This window comes from Lagopus muta, chromosome 6, assembly GCF_023343835.1.
Source record: "Lagopus muta isolate bLagMut1 chromosome 6, bLagMut1 primary, whole genome shotgun sequence".
NCBI lineage: Eukaryota > Metazoa > Chordata > Aves > Galliformes > Phasianidae > Lagopus > Lagopus muta.
The window spans coordinates 2755768-2773456 of NC_064438.1; the positions used below are offsets into that span (position 1 = coordinate 2755768).

Below are 17689 nucleotides of genomic sequence, written 5' to 3' on the forward strand. Positions count from 1 at the left end.
AGCGTCTGTCTCTTTTATTATGTTGGTTTTGTGAATAAGACACGTCTTGGAGTGAGGCCAAGGCCACCAAGGCTGAGCCGGTAGTTTGGGATGCAGTCTTTTCTCACCTGGCTGCGGAGCGTTGGGTGGAAGGAGGCTTGGTCTTTGGGAAGAGTGCTTTTTGGGATTGCCTGATGGTGTGATTCTTCGCTCTTTTGTAAATGCAACTGAGGGGAAGCTGGAGACAGTGGGTCCATCTTGAGTAGGAAAGTAAGAACGAACAGTTTTCCTGATGCCTAGCTGCCATGTGGTCGCCGAGGCTGTGCTGAAGCATCCTCTTGTGACACTGGCTGATATGTCTGGAGTCAACAGGCCATGCTAGACTCCATCCAGCTCCCACTGAATGCACGTGGGACAGGCGGGGAGCTCCCTTCAGCTGCTCCTTTGGCAGGTCAGTCAGCTGGGCCATCCCTTGATGGGATGTCAGAAATAGCTGGCTGGCATGGGGCTGGGAGCTGATGGGCGCTCGGCATCCGTCTGCCAGCTCTGAATATTTGAACAGCTGGAGGAGGCAATTTCTTCAGTTGCTCCCTCCAGCCTGAATTCCAGGAGGTGAAGTTCTAATGAAGAAAATGCGAGGTGTAGGTTTCACATGTGTTAGCAAGTTGGGAGCCTAGGCTTTGACCACCTAGCATACATTAGGAACGTTTGCTGCTTTGTGTGTGCTGGAGCTTTAGAAAGCGTGTCGGCATGTTGTAGCTCGCACCATCAAATTCTAGTCAAGACAAACCTTTAGGCAAAGACTCCCAAGTAGAATTAACCGCAGTCAGTGAAGATGCTTTTAAACATCACCTACCCGGTCTGCGCGAGATGCTAAATGATGTTTAAAAACACGTTGGCCAACCAGTGTTTAATTAATGTTTTCTTATCTATGTGAGCCCTGAATCAGTTTTATTCTGGATTGGTTTCAGTCCTCCTGATGTGACTTAGAAAGTTCTCCTTGTACCAAACAGTTGCACATCTTTGCTGTCTGAGGGGATGAATTGTAGTAATTCCATTATTTTTAGTAAAATTTCCATTATTTTTAGTGTGTATTTTCATGTAATAACTCTGAAATTCATCGTGGTGGTGTCTAATTATACCAAGACATGTCAGCTTTAAGTACGTTTGAGAGGGACTGAAGCTTCTTTGTTATCTGTCACCTGTAGTCGGTGTTCAGCAGGACTTTCACATGCACCCACACAGGAGCTGCCTCAGCTCAGCCGCCTGGAGGCTGAACTTTGCAGGCCTGTCCTACACGTCTGGCTGTATTACGCTGCCTGAGCACCAGTTTGGGGCTGTCTGAAGGCATAAACTAGGCGAGAAGTTTCTGCAGACCCACTGGCACCTCAGAGGCTCTCAGGCTGGAGGCCTCCCTTCCCGCAGAGACCCCAGAGAATGCCTGAGCTGTTCAGCCCAGCTTTTCCTTTCAGCTTCTGGAACTGAGCGTGAGGGAGAAGACAGGAGTGCAGGGAGCCCCAGGCTCCAGCCCAGGAAAGAATCACGTGTAGCTCTGGTGTTATGGCATGGTAAGAAGACATGATTGCATCACTCTTTCGCCTGCTTTCTTCCCTCCTTTTGAGCGGTTGTTGATTTTGGTATATTTTTGTGAGTGTTGTGAGTGCTGAGGTTCTTACCTAATTAGCATCAGTGGATTTTATCTTTGTGCTGATAGAGTAACCCGTACTGATGTAAAGTTCTTCTGCACCTCCTTTATAGAGGTAAAATTGTAGATGTTTCTGATAAAATATTTTGGGTTTCTTCAGCTTTTGCAAGTCGTTGGATAACCTGAATCTTAACCTTCACTTGAAGAACCATCGTGAAAATGACTCCTATTTCTCAAAGGTTTTCATTGTGGAGACGTCTGCAAAACCTGGCTGTTGTATTTACCTCTTGTGTGTCTGAAGTGGTTAGAAAACTGGCAGCAGAATTAGTTGCCACACATATGCAGATGTAAGCCACTTCCACGTTTAGCAGTGTCACCCGCTGTGTGCGTGGTCATTCAGATGTCCCGTGCCTGAAAGTGCAGTGAGTGTCAGGGCAGCAGACAGGCTGTGTGGACAGAATAAAGCAGCTTTGAGGATCTACTGTCTCAGCTGTCGTTGGAGTGGGTGCCAGTGACTCTTGCTGAAAACTGAGCAGTAGGACTGTGGGCAGGCATTAGACTTCTTTTTTCATCAGTTTAGTTTATCGTTTAAGTCTCTGATCAGGAATGCATTTGGAAAATAAGCCATTACCTTGGAGTACAGTGTGGTTTACAGAGAGCTGTACGTGCTCTCTGAAAGCTTTGGGATGAGAAGCGCCTACTCAGCTTGATGGAGTTGGTGAAGTTTCAGCACTGTTTCTAGTTAAAGACTTTTTAGGCTCCTGATGTGCCTTGGCTTACATGATTGCTATTTTATAAAAAATGGTTGAGATTGTGTAATAATGAAACTACTGCAAGAAAGGGAGAAGGGGATGAATGTGTTTTCTGTTACAGAATAAAGTGTCTGTTTAGTTAAGCTAAATTGGCATGGAGGAATTGGAGTAATCTGTAGGTTATTGATTTCCTTCGCAGCAGTGCAGCAGGCTGCAGCTGACAGAGTCCCAGAAGGGCCATTTGCTTTGCACAGATAACCAAAATGAAATTCAGTTCAGCAGTGGGGCTCCCATTTACAAGTGTAATGGGCATTGCTCATTACAGTGTCTCCAGTGCTTTTCAGTTGTTGCAAGTTAGAAGGTGGATATAAGATGGTCATTTTCGTCTTTCTTTTTCTTTGTCTTAAATAATCGGCCATTTTATCTGTGTTTTGCTCTTAAGAATACTGAAGTCTGTTTCAAAGTGGCCACTTATCTGGAAAAGGTGTGAATAGGTTTGTGTGCGAAGCCTGAAGAACCCTGAAAAATCTGATGGTTGGGACAAGTATATAAGGATGGCAGAACATTAGGAAGGTGGAAGATGGCAAGAAGTAAAGAACTGGCAGAAGTGCAAGAGGGGAAGCAATGGAATATTTCCCTTTAGGATGAAAATAGTCAGAAGTTGGAGAATTAAAAGGAGGTGTTGAGGGAGCAGTGGCAAATGGACTGTGATGTGATGTTGAGTGGGAGGCTTAGGTCTCACCAGAAAGCAGCTGCAGTGGAAATAAAGCATCATGTGATTTTTTTTTTTATGACGTGTAAGGATTGTATTCTGTGCGAGTCTTCGGGTTTTCTGTTGAGAAGGTAAGATTACAGTGTGTCCATGGAAGAAGAACCCTCTGTTTTATCACTGGAGACCAGATTGGCAGGTAGAGTTAGGAGCATGCTACAAAGCAAAACAAAAAAATCCCACATGAAAACAAAAAGCCCACAGCAAAACTTCTCTCTCTCCCCATGTGCAAGTGTGAGGCTTTCAGAAGGACAGAACAAGACTATTCTTTATCAGTAACCTGAGGATCACCACCATCTGGGGCGAAAGACAAGCAGAGTTTTCCAAGATGTTCATATTGCATCCTACCAAAATGAGAGCGATGGTTTTAATTGTTACAGCCAAAAATGCATCTGTGGGACATCCTTCCTGATCTTGGAGTGACACGGGCAATGAACTTGGCCCTATTAACATGCAGCAGGGTTGCCGGACTTATTGAAGAAGATTTCACACATTTCTTATTTCCACAAAGATTTCATAATTGTTAATTTCTCAAAAGAAAGAGAATAGTCTTTGCTGCTTTCGGAAGAATTTCAGTGTAAGAAGCTGTGCTTGCTTTGCATTCTTAGAGTGAGATACTGTGGAAGATTATTCCCCAGCCAGATTGTGTCCTGATTTCTGTAATAACAACAAGGTGTCCTCTACATCTGAGGATCATTTACTGTGCCCTTAAAATAATGATTAGAGGGTACTGGTCTCCTACCAGAGATGACAGGATAGCAGAAGTATTTTGTCCTCCATACGTCCTCCTCTGATATCCTGCTACTCTGAAATAGATTTTGTCCATCTGAATTTGTCCAAATTTGCAGAAATTTGATCCTATAGAAATACCTTTTTTTTTTTTTTCTTCCCCAGTAAGAATAGAAGAGTGCAGTTCTCAACATTACACAGCTCCAAAGAGATTGCCAACTTAGAATAAAGCTACCTCGTGTGCTTCATTAAACTGTGCTTCAGTTGTAATGCTGCAACACAGAACCTCTGAGGTAGCTTGGATGCACTAACGCAGCCCTGGACAGAGGGCTGTCTTTGTAGATTAATCTGTTGTATAGTCCTACACCTTTTGGAGCTAGAGTTCTAAGTGAAAATTGATGTCACTTGGCCAGCGAGCTGTAGATTGACATTCAGCCTTGGTCTCTTAAACTGTTTCTTCTCCAAAGGGAGGGAAGGATGGGTTCTCAGCTCAAAGGTAGGGCTGCCTCCAGGCGTCACTTCGTAGCAGTTTGGAGTTCTTGCTGTGGCGTGGAAGCTTCCAGGCTGGACCCAAGCAGCATAGTGAGGCCCCACCGCGCTCACTGACCGCATCCTCAGCGTTGCGTCTCCGCAGCTCTCTTGAACACCTTGTTATTTGCTCTTTTCTCTCTTGAAAATGCAGCTGGCTATGTGAAAAGCAGCCCAGCCCTGCTGCGCACGGCTGCAGCAGGCACAGGTACATTGCACAAACCAACCCATTGTCTCTGCCTGCTGGAAAGCTGCACCTCAAGCTGCTACGGAGCAGCCGCGCTCCCCAAGGCCAGGACACAAATGATAGATGTGTATTTGGCAAACTGATTAGCAAAGCGTTTGCACACTTAGCTAGTTGTATCCTGTTTTCTGGAAGGCTGCCAGCTTTAGGAGAAACGGAAATGTAATGGATTGCAGTTTTTGTTTCTTTTTTTCTTTTTCTTTTTTTTCTGTTGGTTGGTTGCAAAAGGCTGAATAAACAGGAGTTGCCTTGAGGAAGGCTAAGTCTTGCTGTTTGAAGTCATGCAAGCCTTGCTCAGGCTCTGCTGTGTTTAGTTTCCAGTGCTCTGTAAATTGTGTTAGTGGAACTCGGCGAGCGATGCTCTGTAGGGCTGGGGGAGGTTATCCAACTGGCTTTAGTTTAGCTTTTTAAAACAAATCATAATCCTAGGTCTCTTTGGGGAGAGGAAGAAATTACAGCGTATGCCTGATAAGTCGCACGCCAACTCCTTTCGCTGGGAAGCTCAGCTGAGCTGGAGCTGCTGGGTAAAAGTTGGTCAGCACTGCTGCTTTTGGAAGTGGGTGCTAGGCAGTGGGAATTGATCGCTGTTTAAAGGCCAGAGTAGTTCGGTGCTGAAGCCTCAGGTTATTCTTGATTTAAGAATTTCTTTTTCAAGCCTTTGAATACCGTGTTCTGCAGATCACTGAGAAAAAGCTGGTGTAGAGAACCAGTTCTTCTCTTTCTTTCTGTTTGAGTGATGGGAACCGTTTTCTAAAACCAAACTTTTCTGTGGACAGGGAGCAATCCTCCTTCTAGAAATAAAATCTCCCACTTTTGACAAATGGATTTGATAAATAGAGCTATCATGTTCTCCATTAGGCAGCATTTTATGAAGTCATTAATTCTGCTACGGGCAGATCTGTGTTGGAATCAAATGCTTCGGGCGGTCCCTGATAAAAATGTGTTCACGTTGCTTTGTGCTGGCAAGCTTGGCACTTCAGATGTTGCTAGTTTGTTCTTTTCCTCTTAGAAATACTGTTTTCCCCTTAGTATAGCTGGCTCACTTCAACTCCCTGTAACAACAGTGGTGTGTTTTGGTATCCTGTAAAGCACAAATAGGGTTTTTGAATTATCAACGCTGCATCATACGTAGTATTTCCACCAGATGATTTCATTTTACGACCTCTCCCAGTGCTGATTTTGCTTAGCTTGGATGTGAAACCAAGTCTGAAAGCAAATACTTTGGCCGAAATGATGGCATCGTTTGGCAGCTGTGGATTAGCAGGTGTTCTGCATTATTGTCTTCTACCCCTAAAAAAGAAAAAAACCTCTTGTCACAGCGCTGAGAGCTCAGCAAAGGTTGGACCACACAGTGTCTGCTGCTCAGGATATGGGTGAAATGTTGAAGAGCAAGGAGTGGGGGCTGGGTGGAGCTGTTGGAAAGCAGCCATTGGGGCTGATGTTTCTGCTTTCCTGCTTTGTCTTTTGCAGTGCCTCCTGGATTTATTGCTTCCAATATCACAGTTGTTTTCACAGTTTAGTTTGTGCTGATGTCCAGCAGTCCGAGTTTGAAAGCAGCCACGTTTTGAGACAGCACGAGTATGGCTGAGGATTCTGTTTCCTTCCTATCTCTTTCCCTCCCCTCAAAACAGGCTTCTTTCCTGAAAAATAAGTCCAAATAAGTAGCCAAATCACCAAAAAAGGTGATCAAGGTGATGTCTTGATAACGTTGGCAGGCTTCCTGTCAATTGTCAACACCATAAACATTCTGCCTCCATGTGAGTATTGTCTTTGTGCTTGAGACTTTATTACAAACTTTTCCCTGCCCCTCCTTAGCATCTAGCTGGTCTTCCTTCACTGCATAGTTTCTGAAGAAACTGCTGCATAGATTAAAAACACATGGATATCAGAGCATGCGTTTCACCAAAGCAGAGCCAAAAGCCTGAGGGTCACGTTGTTGGTGGGAAGTACACTTTTCAGACCCAGCGCAATAAGAAGATTCTTCATCTTTCTGTAGTGCGTTGTGGTTTTTGTGTTGTTTTTTTTCCTAGCATGTTTGCAGAAGTTTATCCCTGAGGTTTGAGTGAATTTTGGTTGTAAAACGTATGTAATGACTGAACTACCTGATACAAACTTGGAAGATCAAGCATAGGGCATACTTGGATTCGGAGTGCCTACTTGCTTGCAGGAATTGTTGCGTTGCTGATTTTTCATGTTAGAAGATTGTAGAAGTGCTGTATTTAATGATTGAAATTATTATTACAATTTTTTTCCAGGCGACTGGCTGGCAATGACCTTTCTTTTATCCATCCGAAGGCCTTGTCTGGATTGAAAGAACTCAAAGTTCTGTAAGTAATTGGGTTTTAGAGCTTCGTATGCCTTCTTACTGCACGGCCAGCCCATTTACTGATAGGTTGGATGGAGATTTCTTTTCTTTGCTAAAACAATATTGTTACCCCCCAAAAAACGTACAGTGCTCCTACTTTAACAGCCTGAACTGTAATTACTGCATCTAATGGGAGCACTTACTTTTCTTTCTGAAGTATAGCATGTAGCAGTAGAATCTTAAGAAGGAAGAAAGCTCATGAAGGGTTTGTAAAGCTTTCTTATTCTCAGCCCCTCATTCTATTCCGTCAGATACTCAGATTTCTGCTACTTAAGAGTCTAATGATACTGGTTGACCTTTGCATTGTCCACTGAGGGTGATAGAAATCATTTTGATAGTTTGATGTTGCTTTAGATGAAAAAGACTTATTATTAGGAAGGAAAGTTCTTATTAAAAATAAACAAAAGTTTGACTTGGATGCCCCGTTTCTCATATCGTGGTTTTCCTTCTAAGCTTAAAACATTTGCTTCAATTTCTTTTCCATTGCTAAGGATAAAAGGTTTTCTGCTGTAGCATTTAAGCCATTGGTAGTATTCCCAATTGCTGGCAGGGTAATAGATAGTTAATTAAATAGATATTTAAATAACCTGATGAAGAGAGACTCTGAGATTGTAAAGAAAAAGCATGAACACACAGCATCAATGAGGAAACTACTGATCTGCCACGATGTTTGGGAACAAAATGCCTAGTGTTAAGGCCTTTGAAAGTCTTTCCATTGGGATACTCGGCTCTGGAGGAGCCTGAAATTCTAGCAGTTCTTGAAAAATTAGTTATTAATTAGCAGTTAAATTCCATGTCCAACAGCAGTTACCCTAACGTGCATCCAAACCTAATCATACCTAACGTGTGAGATGGCAGTTATTTGCATTCACTTTATATGAAGTACTCATAATGCAGTAGTGTGTTGTCTCACGAGAGGGCTTTTAAAAATACAGCGTAACATAATTCTGCTTGGCTCTAGTTTCATTCTGTACCTTCTTGCTGTTGAGCTCAGAGGTGCTTGGTTGTGAGTGTACTTTTGTAAATTAGATTCTTAATGCTTTGTGTATTGATGCAGCTTTAAGAAAAATAAAGAGGTTTGTGTATTTCGTAGCACATGTAGGATGATTTCACAGAAAAATGAATGCGATGATGCCACATTCTCTTGCACGGGTTAGAAATGGACTGTGGGGTATTCTATATAAATATTATTGTCAAGTACTGCACTGACACACTGGGATTTTTTGCAGAACCCTGCAGAACAACCAGCTGAAGACTGTCCCTAACGAAGCCATCAGAGGATTGAGTGGTTTACAGTCCTTGTAAGTTTCCTCACTTTGCTTTTATTCTCCATATTCTACTTTCAGACACCGTGTACAAGTTTGCTTTGTTGTTTAAAGTTCTGAAGTGTGATAGTTTGAGCAATAGTGGACCCAGAGTTTCTGATCCTGTGGTTTCAACTGGGGCAAAGCTTTTCTAGCAAAGCTGACAAGGAATTGTATTTGCTGTCTTTGGGGGTGACTTAAACTCTTTCAAAACCCAAACCCAGGCACACGGTTGCTGTATATATGTAGAGGTGGTAAAGTATTTATCTTTCTTATACATGTCCTTAGGTGTTTAAGCCATTTTAAAGCATTGTGCAAAAATGAGTTGTTCCCAAGTCTTTTGTACCTGGAGGAGGAAGAAGGGTTTCTGGGAAGGAGTTCTGCTTGAGACATGCGTAGTATTGGGTTTACTGGAAGGTGTTGAAATCGCTTGGACAGTTAGAAGCACTCAGCCATTATTGCTACTTGCTCATAAAGTATTTCAGATGTGCTGAAACTATCTCCTGGCTTATTGTATTTCAGGGAGCATCTTAATCAGACCTTAGTAGTTAGTTACAGCTCTCTAGGTGGTAGATGCTTGTCCTCGTGATGGAGGAGCAGAGGGATTTCAAACTTGTTCCTCCTTTCTGCTAACGTACAGAGAGAGGGCAGGTTATCTGTTCCCTCTGTGCCAAAGCTCAAGTTTTTGATGGAGATCCTGTCTCTTTGCATTGCAGAGCATTACGGAATAACTTGCAAAGGTGCTTTGTGGAGACAGCAGTAGTTTGATGCAGGCAGATTTGGGGATTCAGGTGTAGGAACGTGGGCTTCCACTTGCAGTAATTCTGCAGATTTCTTTGATGTTCATCTTATTTTACTGTGTGTTCATCTGAGGGCTGCAGTCTGCTTGGGCAGAGGTTATGCATTGTAATAAAGCCCCTCCAGACTACATGGCATGAATAACCCTGTAGTCATTTTTCTAATAAGCAAGAGCTAGAGCACTCCTTCCTTTCTTCCAGCATTTCTGTGATGCCAAAGAAGAAACAACATTAGTAAATATGCAAGTTTCCTAGAAGTAATTCATTTCATTTTCTGAGTATGCTTTTGTCTCTACTTAACTGCAGTAATGTTTGTTCTCTGTTTAAAACTTCAAATCTTAAATGGCCTGTTGCTCATTTGTTAATTTTATTGGCAAATGAGAAATGGTAAAATTAAGGGAAAGACAGCAAGTGTAAAGGTTGAGCCAGCATCTCGTTCTTTCTCTTTCTTTGATAGAGGGGGAAGTTGCGTTAATAAGTAGCAAGGTACTTGATTATTCTTTTTCTGAGCAAAACCAGATTGAATTTTCAGAAGTACTGTGAGAAATATAGTGGGCAAACCCAGCCTGGAGGTCATCAAATATCAGTGTCAGAAGATCAGAGATTTTTCTTCTCTTGTGGATCCTGCCTTGGGTTGGCTCCCACTCTGTCCCTAAGAGGATAGCTATCTGCACTACTGGATCACCACTGTCTGTTAGAATTGGTAGCCATTTGAGGATAATCTGTCTTCTAGAGTATCATGAGAAGTGTAAAGCATATTTACTACACTATCAATAAACTTTGCTTGAATGCATTCCCATCATTTTCAGAAGCTTCAGGAAAACTTTCAGTTTCTTACATCTCTTGCAAAAATTACAGTGTAGCTCTTTAGATCCCCCTGCTAATGCAGAGGGCGGCATCTGGCAAGGGAATGTTGGTCTGTCCTCTGAATTGGAGTAATCGTGGAAAAATAAATGCCAGCATGCTGCTTTATTGGTTTAAGGGGAAAAAAAAAGACAAAGAAAAACACAGTCTTTTTGAAAGAATGTGTCAGAATGGATTTAAGAATCCTGAGCTGCTCTGACTTCATAAAACAAATAACTCACTGCAGAATATATGCTGCTTCTATCTTGTTAATACATAATCCCAATCCAAAACTTGCAAGTTCCAACATCGTTGAACTGACTCTCTTTTGGCAGTTGCCCAGTTTGCTCTAAAGTAGGCTTCAGGGGGATTTTTTCTTGGTGAAGACACAAATTACTCGTTTGTAAAGCTTTATAGCATATTGATGATGGCTGGGTTTGCAGCTCCTGTAGCACTGCCTCGTTTCTGTCTTGATGCACACAAGTCCTAGCTGCGTAGGAAGGCAGCTGCCTCCTTGTATGTGTGAGTGAGCCCAGTAAACATACCTGGGTCGGAAAAAAGAAGATGGTTACAGGAGCTTCGTGATTTCTGGTGTTTGTGTTACCGCTGGAGAGTAGCCAGCGTGGTTCAGAATACTAAATGACAGCTCTTTATTTTCTGTTTATGTTGGATATCTTCCCAGCTCTGGCCTCCTGAGGAGAGCTAGAATGGAGTTATTCTTTATGAAAGCGAAATTTACCGAAAGGAGGAGTTCTGGTGAGCGGAAATGCTCGTTTTATCATCATTATCATATACCAAATCGGGCAGGATTTGCAATGAAGTGGCATGCTACGTTCTTTAAATGTGGAGATGGTGTTGCTGAGGTGTACTGTCAGTCCAAGGCTATATGGAGAGCCAGAAGTGGCAAGGCGGTGCGTTCCTGAGGTGATGTGTGCAAGTCCTGGAAGGAGCAGGAGGTGATGGCAGGAGACCCTTGTTTCAGTGCTGTGGCATAAGGAGCTATTCCATTCTGATAGCTCTTTTTTGTAACGTTGCTTACTCTGGGGTTTAAATCAAGAGGTCTGCACAACAGCTCATTAAGCTACACCACTTCTGTGATTGCTCTCAGTCACTGGGTGACCCAATGGATTTTCAGGTCACAGCACAGAACATTCTGAATGTGATGGATACTGAAACTATCGCATTAAAAACAAAACAGAAGTTTCAGATCGTTTAATGGAATCATAGAATCCTTAGAGTTGGACTACACAGCCCTCAGAGGTCTCTTCCAACTCCCCTGCAGTGACCAGGGACACCACAGCTAGATCAGATTCCCCGGGGCCTGATCCAACCTCGCCTTGAAAGTCTCCAGGGATGGAGTAATGCTTCTCCTTGGAAGGGTTCTTACTCATATGCCTGTGTATATAACAAACAACAATTAAAACACAGATCCCTTCTGGAAATACTGCACCAGTATGGTAATTAAAACACACAGCTTCGTGTGGTAGTTCACATGGATGACAGCAGTTTTAGTAACGTGGAACACGAGTGCAGTGATGGGTGTCAGAATGGACAACCCGTGAGCGGGCCATACCAACACTTGTCATATAGCAAAAATGCGTGGTTCTGTCAGTGTATTCCTTAAAAACAAAATCACAGAATCACCAAGGTTGGAAAAGACATTCAAGGTCATCCAGTCCAACCATCCACTTGTCACCAATAGCACTCACTGAACCACATCCCTCAACACAAAATCCAACTGTTCCTTGAACGCCTCCAGGGTTGGTGACTCCACCGCCTCCCTGGGCAGCCCATTCCAGTGCTTGACCTAAAATAAAGTGGTATGCCTTCTCTTGATAATTTGATATTTCTGGATTACCAAATTTTGAAGGACGGAGGGGCATCTGTAAGGTTAATCTTTGCTGAAAGACTGTAGATGGTACTGATTAACAACAATAAGTAGAAGGAGTCAAAAAGCATTGTTCTGTCTCAGGTGTAGTATTCTCCTTCATGTCTTTTTTCAGTTGATCCAACTTTTAGTGGACCTTCTCTGGAGACTTTCCAGGTTTCTGCTTTGCTGTTATTTAGGTGATAGAAGGAACCTACAAGCGAGATGGTTTTAAGCTGAAGAATGCAACTATCAGCACCAGAACAGGCAAGGGAGAAGCTTGCATGCTCTTTACATTGGTTTTGCAGGAAGAAAACAAAATATTGCTGAATATGAATGCTTTTATTTTCCTTTACACAGCATTGTGAGTGAAGATCAACTGAATCTTCTGTGTTATTTGCAGCAAACTGTGTTCTCTCTGATTAGTCCCACCTTAAACATTCCAGTGGGAGAAATGGAGGTGCTGGCAATCAGCACCAGTGATGGCAATAGCTTTGGCATGGATCGTTTGTTTCTAAGAGCTGCTGTAAATTTGTCTGGGAATGAAGCAAATCCTTGCATTGCTGTTTGTAATAGGTAAGGTGCAGAGAGCAGCTGCTTTATGAAGTGAGCAAATGAGCCAAGTGTGGTAAAGTGCCCCTGTTAACATGGTAGGTGTATTGCCTTCATTGTAGCACAATTTCCTATAGATCAGGCTTATCAGTACTCAACTTCACAACCTAAAAATCTACTTCAGGGTTATTTGAGTGATCTCTTTGCGGTGTTTGAAGGAGCACTTTAAAGAGCAAAGTTCTTTAATAATTGCCATTGAGCAGAAGTGGTGCTGCACGAGAGTCAGGAGTGATTTCCTTTTTGTTAACATCAATGTTAGGCTCTTGCTAGTAGCACAAGGCAGTTACGATTTGAGTGGCTGAAATGTGGTGGTGCAAATGGGTGCTGGCGTGGCCAACAGCATCTGCTTGGGAATGGTTGTGCTCCACACATGCTGCCATGTCCCTGTCAGGCCTGGTCTGAATCATAGCATCACACAACGGTTTGGTTGGAAGGGATCTTTAAGATCATGGTGCTCCAGCCCCCTGCTGTAGGCAGGGACACCTCCCTCTAGCCCAGGTTGCTCACAGCCCCATCCAGCCTGGCCTTTGCTGCCCACATAAACACACACGTGTGTTGGTTAGGCTTCAGAGCTTGCATTCATTCCAGTTAAGGTAAGCTGTTAGTTTTACAGCTGCCTTAAAGCAAGGCAAATAGTTTGTAGATCTTTAATTTGTTCTGTTCTTTATCTGCTTAAACAATACACTGCACATTCGTGGGAGAGCTCCTGCATGTGTCAGCTTCTGCTGTGTTCCTGCTTTTTCTTCTTGCGTAGTTTGAGTTTGTGTGAGGAGAGGACCCAGCAGGTAATAAAAGTAAAGATGACAGCTCAGCAAGTGAGCTCTGAGTTTATAGACTAAAATGGAAAGGTATTCTCACAAGCCATTGCCTAGAGGGAAGCTGGAATTGGAGTCGCTTCTGAAAGATTAAGGAATTCAAGTATATGCTGCAAGCTCTAATTTAAAGAACGTGGTCTTATCTTTAACACTTTAATGGAAGAGGACAGACTTTGCTAAAGTTCAGTCCAAACAGCAAAAAATATTTATTATACTTAAACTATTAGTGCTAGTGAAGCCTTCCTTGTGCTGCCAGAGAGAAATGTGGCGGTGCTTAGCTGAGTGGTGCTGTTCTGCAGGAGTTGCCTAATGTTCCAATTGTACTTCTCCCTTGTTCCCTGAAGTGCACCGTTCTGCACCTTTCATGTTAATGGAAGCACTGCAGCTGTGATTTGCACAGTGAACGCAATGTAGATAAAGCTTTACCTGGAAGAAAGAATCAATAATAATTATGGCGTGTCCTGTTTGCACTGAAAGGCGTGGAGGAATGCAAAAAAGAAAATGAATGAGACAAAAATGGCTGAATAAGTTAAAGATAAGTCTTGAGGTCTGATAACTGGTAACTGGTATCAAGCAGCAATAAATTATTGTTGTGTGTAATCCTGGTAGTACCCAGCATGGTTCTTCTGATGTTACTGTGTCTATAAATCACAGGGTTTCACTTCAAATCTGTTCTCTAGCATTCTGCAAACCTCTGTTGTGATGTCTGCTGGCCTTGGGAAGGTGGGGGCCAGCACAGCCATATACAGAGCCAGATCTCAGGCTCAATGAGGACTCAGCGATGCAAGCAATTGCAGCGTGCTTAGCTTTGGCTTTAGGATTTGGCATCCCTAATTGCTTTCACCTCTGTTCAGACATTGTGCTTGTTTAGCTGCCAAGAAGTCATGGAGAGCAAGAAGAGTGCCCTTTTCAGGTTTCTTTTTCTGTATGTTGGTTTATTTCTGTCTGCTCTTCTTTTTTCTCCCCTAAAATCTGCATGAATAAGTGGAATTTAGGAAAGAGCACAACGAAAGTGCAACCATAGGCATAGGCAAGTAGTCACAAGGACTGAGAACGTTGCCTGCCTCTCAAGGTACGTTGCTTCTCTTGGAATGAAAAAGAGTTGAAGGGAAGACTCAGATATGTTTATTCCACTGGAAGATCATTCTTTTGATCTTCATGGAGGTGTGTGAATTCAGGAGGGAGAAGAAAGACAGGTAATTTCTAGTTGTTGTTGTTGTTTTTTACTGAAGTAGAGCCCCGAGCCTTTTCTCCTCTACTCCTTTCCTCCTCTTTGTTTTTATTATTATCACCAGACATTAAATTTCTCTGAAATATTGCAGCCTTGATGCAGGCTTAAAGCATTCAAGCACAGTAGTGTACACACCTGTCAGACCATGGGGCAACTGATAAAGGGATGGCAGTGTATGAGCCATAGGAATTAGCTCTTTGAAGTGTAGCTTGAGAGTTGATGGCACCTCACTCATCTTAGGAAGCAGCCTTTTGTCTGCAATTTTGTAGATTCCTGTTTATATTGGCATATTTGCTGCTTGATTTCATGCATTTCTTGACTTTTTATTTTATGGAAATTCTGGTGTTGACATGTTTTCCCTAATTGTTGGAAATATTCAAGCCATATACATTGCAAAGCAAGACCCTCTTTCACAGCCTTGGGGATGCTAGATTTCTTGAGACCCTGTGATTGTGCTTTTCTTATTCCTCTGAGTTTGCCATATATGTTAAATTTTGGGGGGAGAATAATTAAACTAATGCTGACCACTGTGGTAAACCCAGCATTTTAGCACTGTAATTGTTCAAGGTTGATTTCAGTGCAGTCAGATGTTTCCTTGCAGGTATGTGCAGGGCTGAAATGAGATGTCTCAGCGGGCTGCAGGTGGAGCAGTGTAAAGCGGTGCCTCCCTTCTGCTGACCCCCCAGCTCCCAGTACAGCCCACTGGGACAGACTGGCTCCCATCCTCTGCTCCTGGGTGTGATGCAGGAGGTGGAGCCCAGAGGCCTGCTTGCTGACATGGGGACAAACATGGAGCAGTCACCTGCTCTGTGCTGCGAGCCCTGGCAGATGGCTGCAGGCAGAAGCTGCTTAAACTGATCCAGCTAGATTTTCAAGAGCATGTCTGATCATGGCTTGAGGAGTTCGCTGAGCGCTTAATATAACTCAACCTGTGCTGTGCTGATCTGTATCACAGTGAGCATCGATGCTAATGGAGTGGATGTGAGTCTGTCTCCCCAGACAGCAGTTGTACACAGTCACTTCAAACCAGTTATGCAAGTTGTTTTCTTCCGTGCTGGCTGTGAAGCCTCCATCTTTCAGTGTGGTGCTGACCCAGAGGATGCAGCATCTAGGGCAGAGGACAGGCAAATGTAGTGTGTTGCTGTCAGCCCTACAGACTCCGATCTGTTACCACTTTCTCTTTCTTGTCACCTTGTGGGCTGCCCCTCACCTTTCATGCCTTCCCTTGATGAAGAACAGATCTTTGGTAATGCTGGGGTTTTTTTGTATTTTTTTGCTATCCCTCACAGCTACCCATTTGTCTGCATATATCCTGAAGCCTTCACTGTGGTTGTTTTTCTGTTTTCATTCCTGGCACATCTGACTACACAGCACAGTGTTGGCAAACCTGAACCTCCTGATAGCTGTGATTTCCAATGGTTCTATCTGAGTCCTGGTGCTGCTGCTGTAGAAAGATGAAAAAACAAATAGATTCATAGAATCATAAAGGTTGGACGAGACCTCTTAAGACCATCATGTCCAGCCTTGAACCCATCCTCACCGTGCCTACTGACCGTTTCCCACATCTCCACATTTCTTGGATGCCTTTAGGGACGGTGACTCTACCCTGGGCAGCCAGTGCCTCACTAACCCTGTAAGAGAAGACATTTTTCCTTAATCCAATCTGAACCTTCCTTGGCTCAAGTTGAGCCATTACCTCTTGTCCTTCGGAGTGCATCACATGAGGACAAGCACATGTGATTCTGCGTAGGAGTTTCAGTGTTCACTACCAAAGCCAGGCGTTGGGCAGTATTGCATCTATCTGTTCCCTTGGATGGGGGCTCTCAGCAGGATACCACAAGTAAAATCTCCTATCCCTGGGGCTTCATAGCTGGCCTTAGCTGAGGACATGCATTTCACCACCTCGGTTTCCAGGTGTGGAGTTACTTTTTTTGGATGCTTTGAATTGGGAAGAAGCTGTGAATTCCAATGGCGTAGGTGAGCTGGTTTTGTACTGCAATTGTTTTGTGTGGTTTGCTGTTCTTTTAGAAAGACTGCCCGGTCATTGCTACTGCTAATAGTTGAGATCAGAGTGAATTTAGGGAAAAATGCAATGGCAAATCCAATAATATGCAACACCAAACAGTGCTGGAGTTCTGTTTTCCATTTCTTGCGCAGCATGATAGGGGAGATGAGCTGCCAGAGTGGAAGAAATGTCTCAGTTTTAGCTGACAGTACACAGTGTTTTATGTGGAAACGCCGTTTCTAACTGTGGCTTTGTTTGAACACTGCTTTTAATAATCCTGTTTTCTAAGGTAGTTGCTTGAGGTGTACAGAAGTACCCAGAGCGATACATAGCAGCGTGCAGTGCTATTGGCAGCATAGCTCCAGGGGTAATCAGTTCAAAGCAGCAACTGCCTCTCTAGTTTCGGATACAATGTCGAGTTGCCATTTTAAAGGCTTGTTCTAGTGAGGTACTTAGGGGAGCAGGAGGGTTGGTGGGGAGGAGGTTTCTCCGGTTTCCAGTTCACTTGGTTAAGCCAACTGTGAGCATAAAAATTGGTTCAAATGTTTTAATAGAAGCATTGGAGAAGAAGTTGTTATGAAGCTTTGTGTTACAAAAGAGTATTCACGTGTCACTTCAGTAAACACTGCAACTTCTTGGCATTAAATAATTTCACTATAATGTGTTCAAGGTAACAGAAACGTTTGCAAGTAATAAGACTTTAAAATACTTTTTAACTTACTTGTCCTTCTGGCACTTGACTGTGCCAATTCTCCCCGTTTTCATCTAGGCGTTTGGATGCTAACCACATCACAGCTGTTCCCAAAGACAGCTTTGAGGGGCTGGTGCAGTTGCGTCACCTTTGGTTGGATGACAACAGTTTGACAGAAGTTCCCATCCATCCGCTGAGCAACCTCCCCTCCCTGCAGGCGTTGACGCTGGCCCTCAACAAAATAACGCACATTCCTGACTACGCATTCACAAACCTCTCAAGTCTTGTTGTTCTGTGAGTATGGATGGCTCACTTAGATTTCCCCCCGTTAGATGGCCCCAAAGATGGTGTTTGGTTTGTTTTAGTTCAGTGACCTGGTAACAGCCTCTGCTACCAATGCAGGACGTTGCTGTTCCCAAATATACTAGTCAGTCTGCTCAAGATTTTCTCCTAAACAGAAACTCCAAAGTGCAACAAATGTGTAGTGAGATTGCTGTGTGCTTTCATCTCATT

General features: G+C 43.4%; 1 protein-coding gene across 1 annotated transcript in view; it reads left to right on the forward strand.

Annotated features, from left to right (window-relative positions):
- Positions 1-17689, forward strand: part of LGR4 (leucine rich repeat containing G protein-coupled receptor 4) — a 58498-nt gene that overhangs the window by 25893 nt on the left and 14916 nt on the right. The window contains exons 3-5 of the mRNA XM_048948257.1: positions 6902-6973; positions 8241-8312; positions 17255-17470. Coding sequence (XP_048804214.1) covers positions 6902-6973; positions 8241-8312; positions 17255-17470 — 360 coding nt within the window. The remainder of the gene's footprint in view (positions 1-6901; positions 6974-8240; positions 8313-17254; positions 17471-17689) is intronic.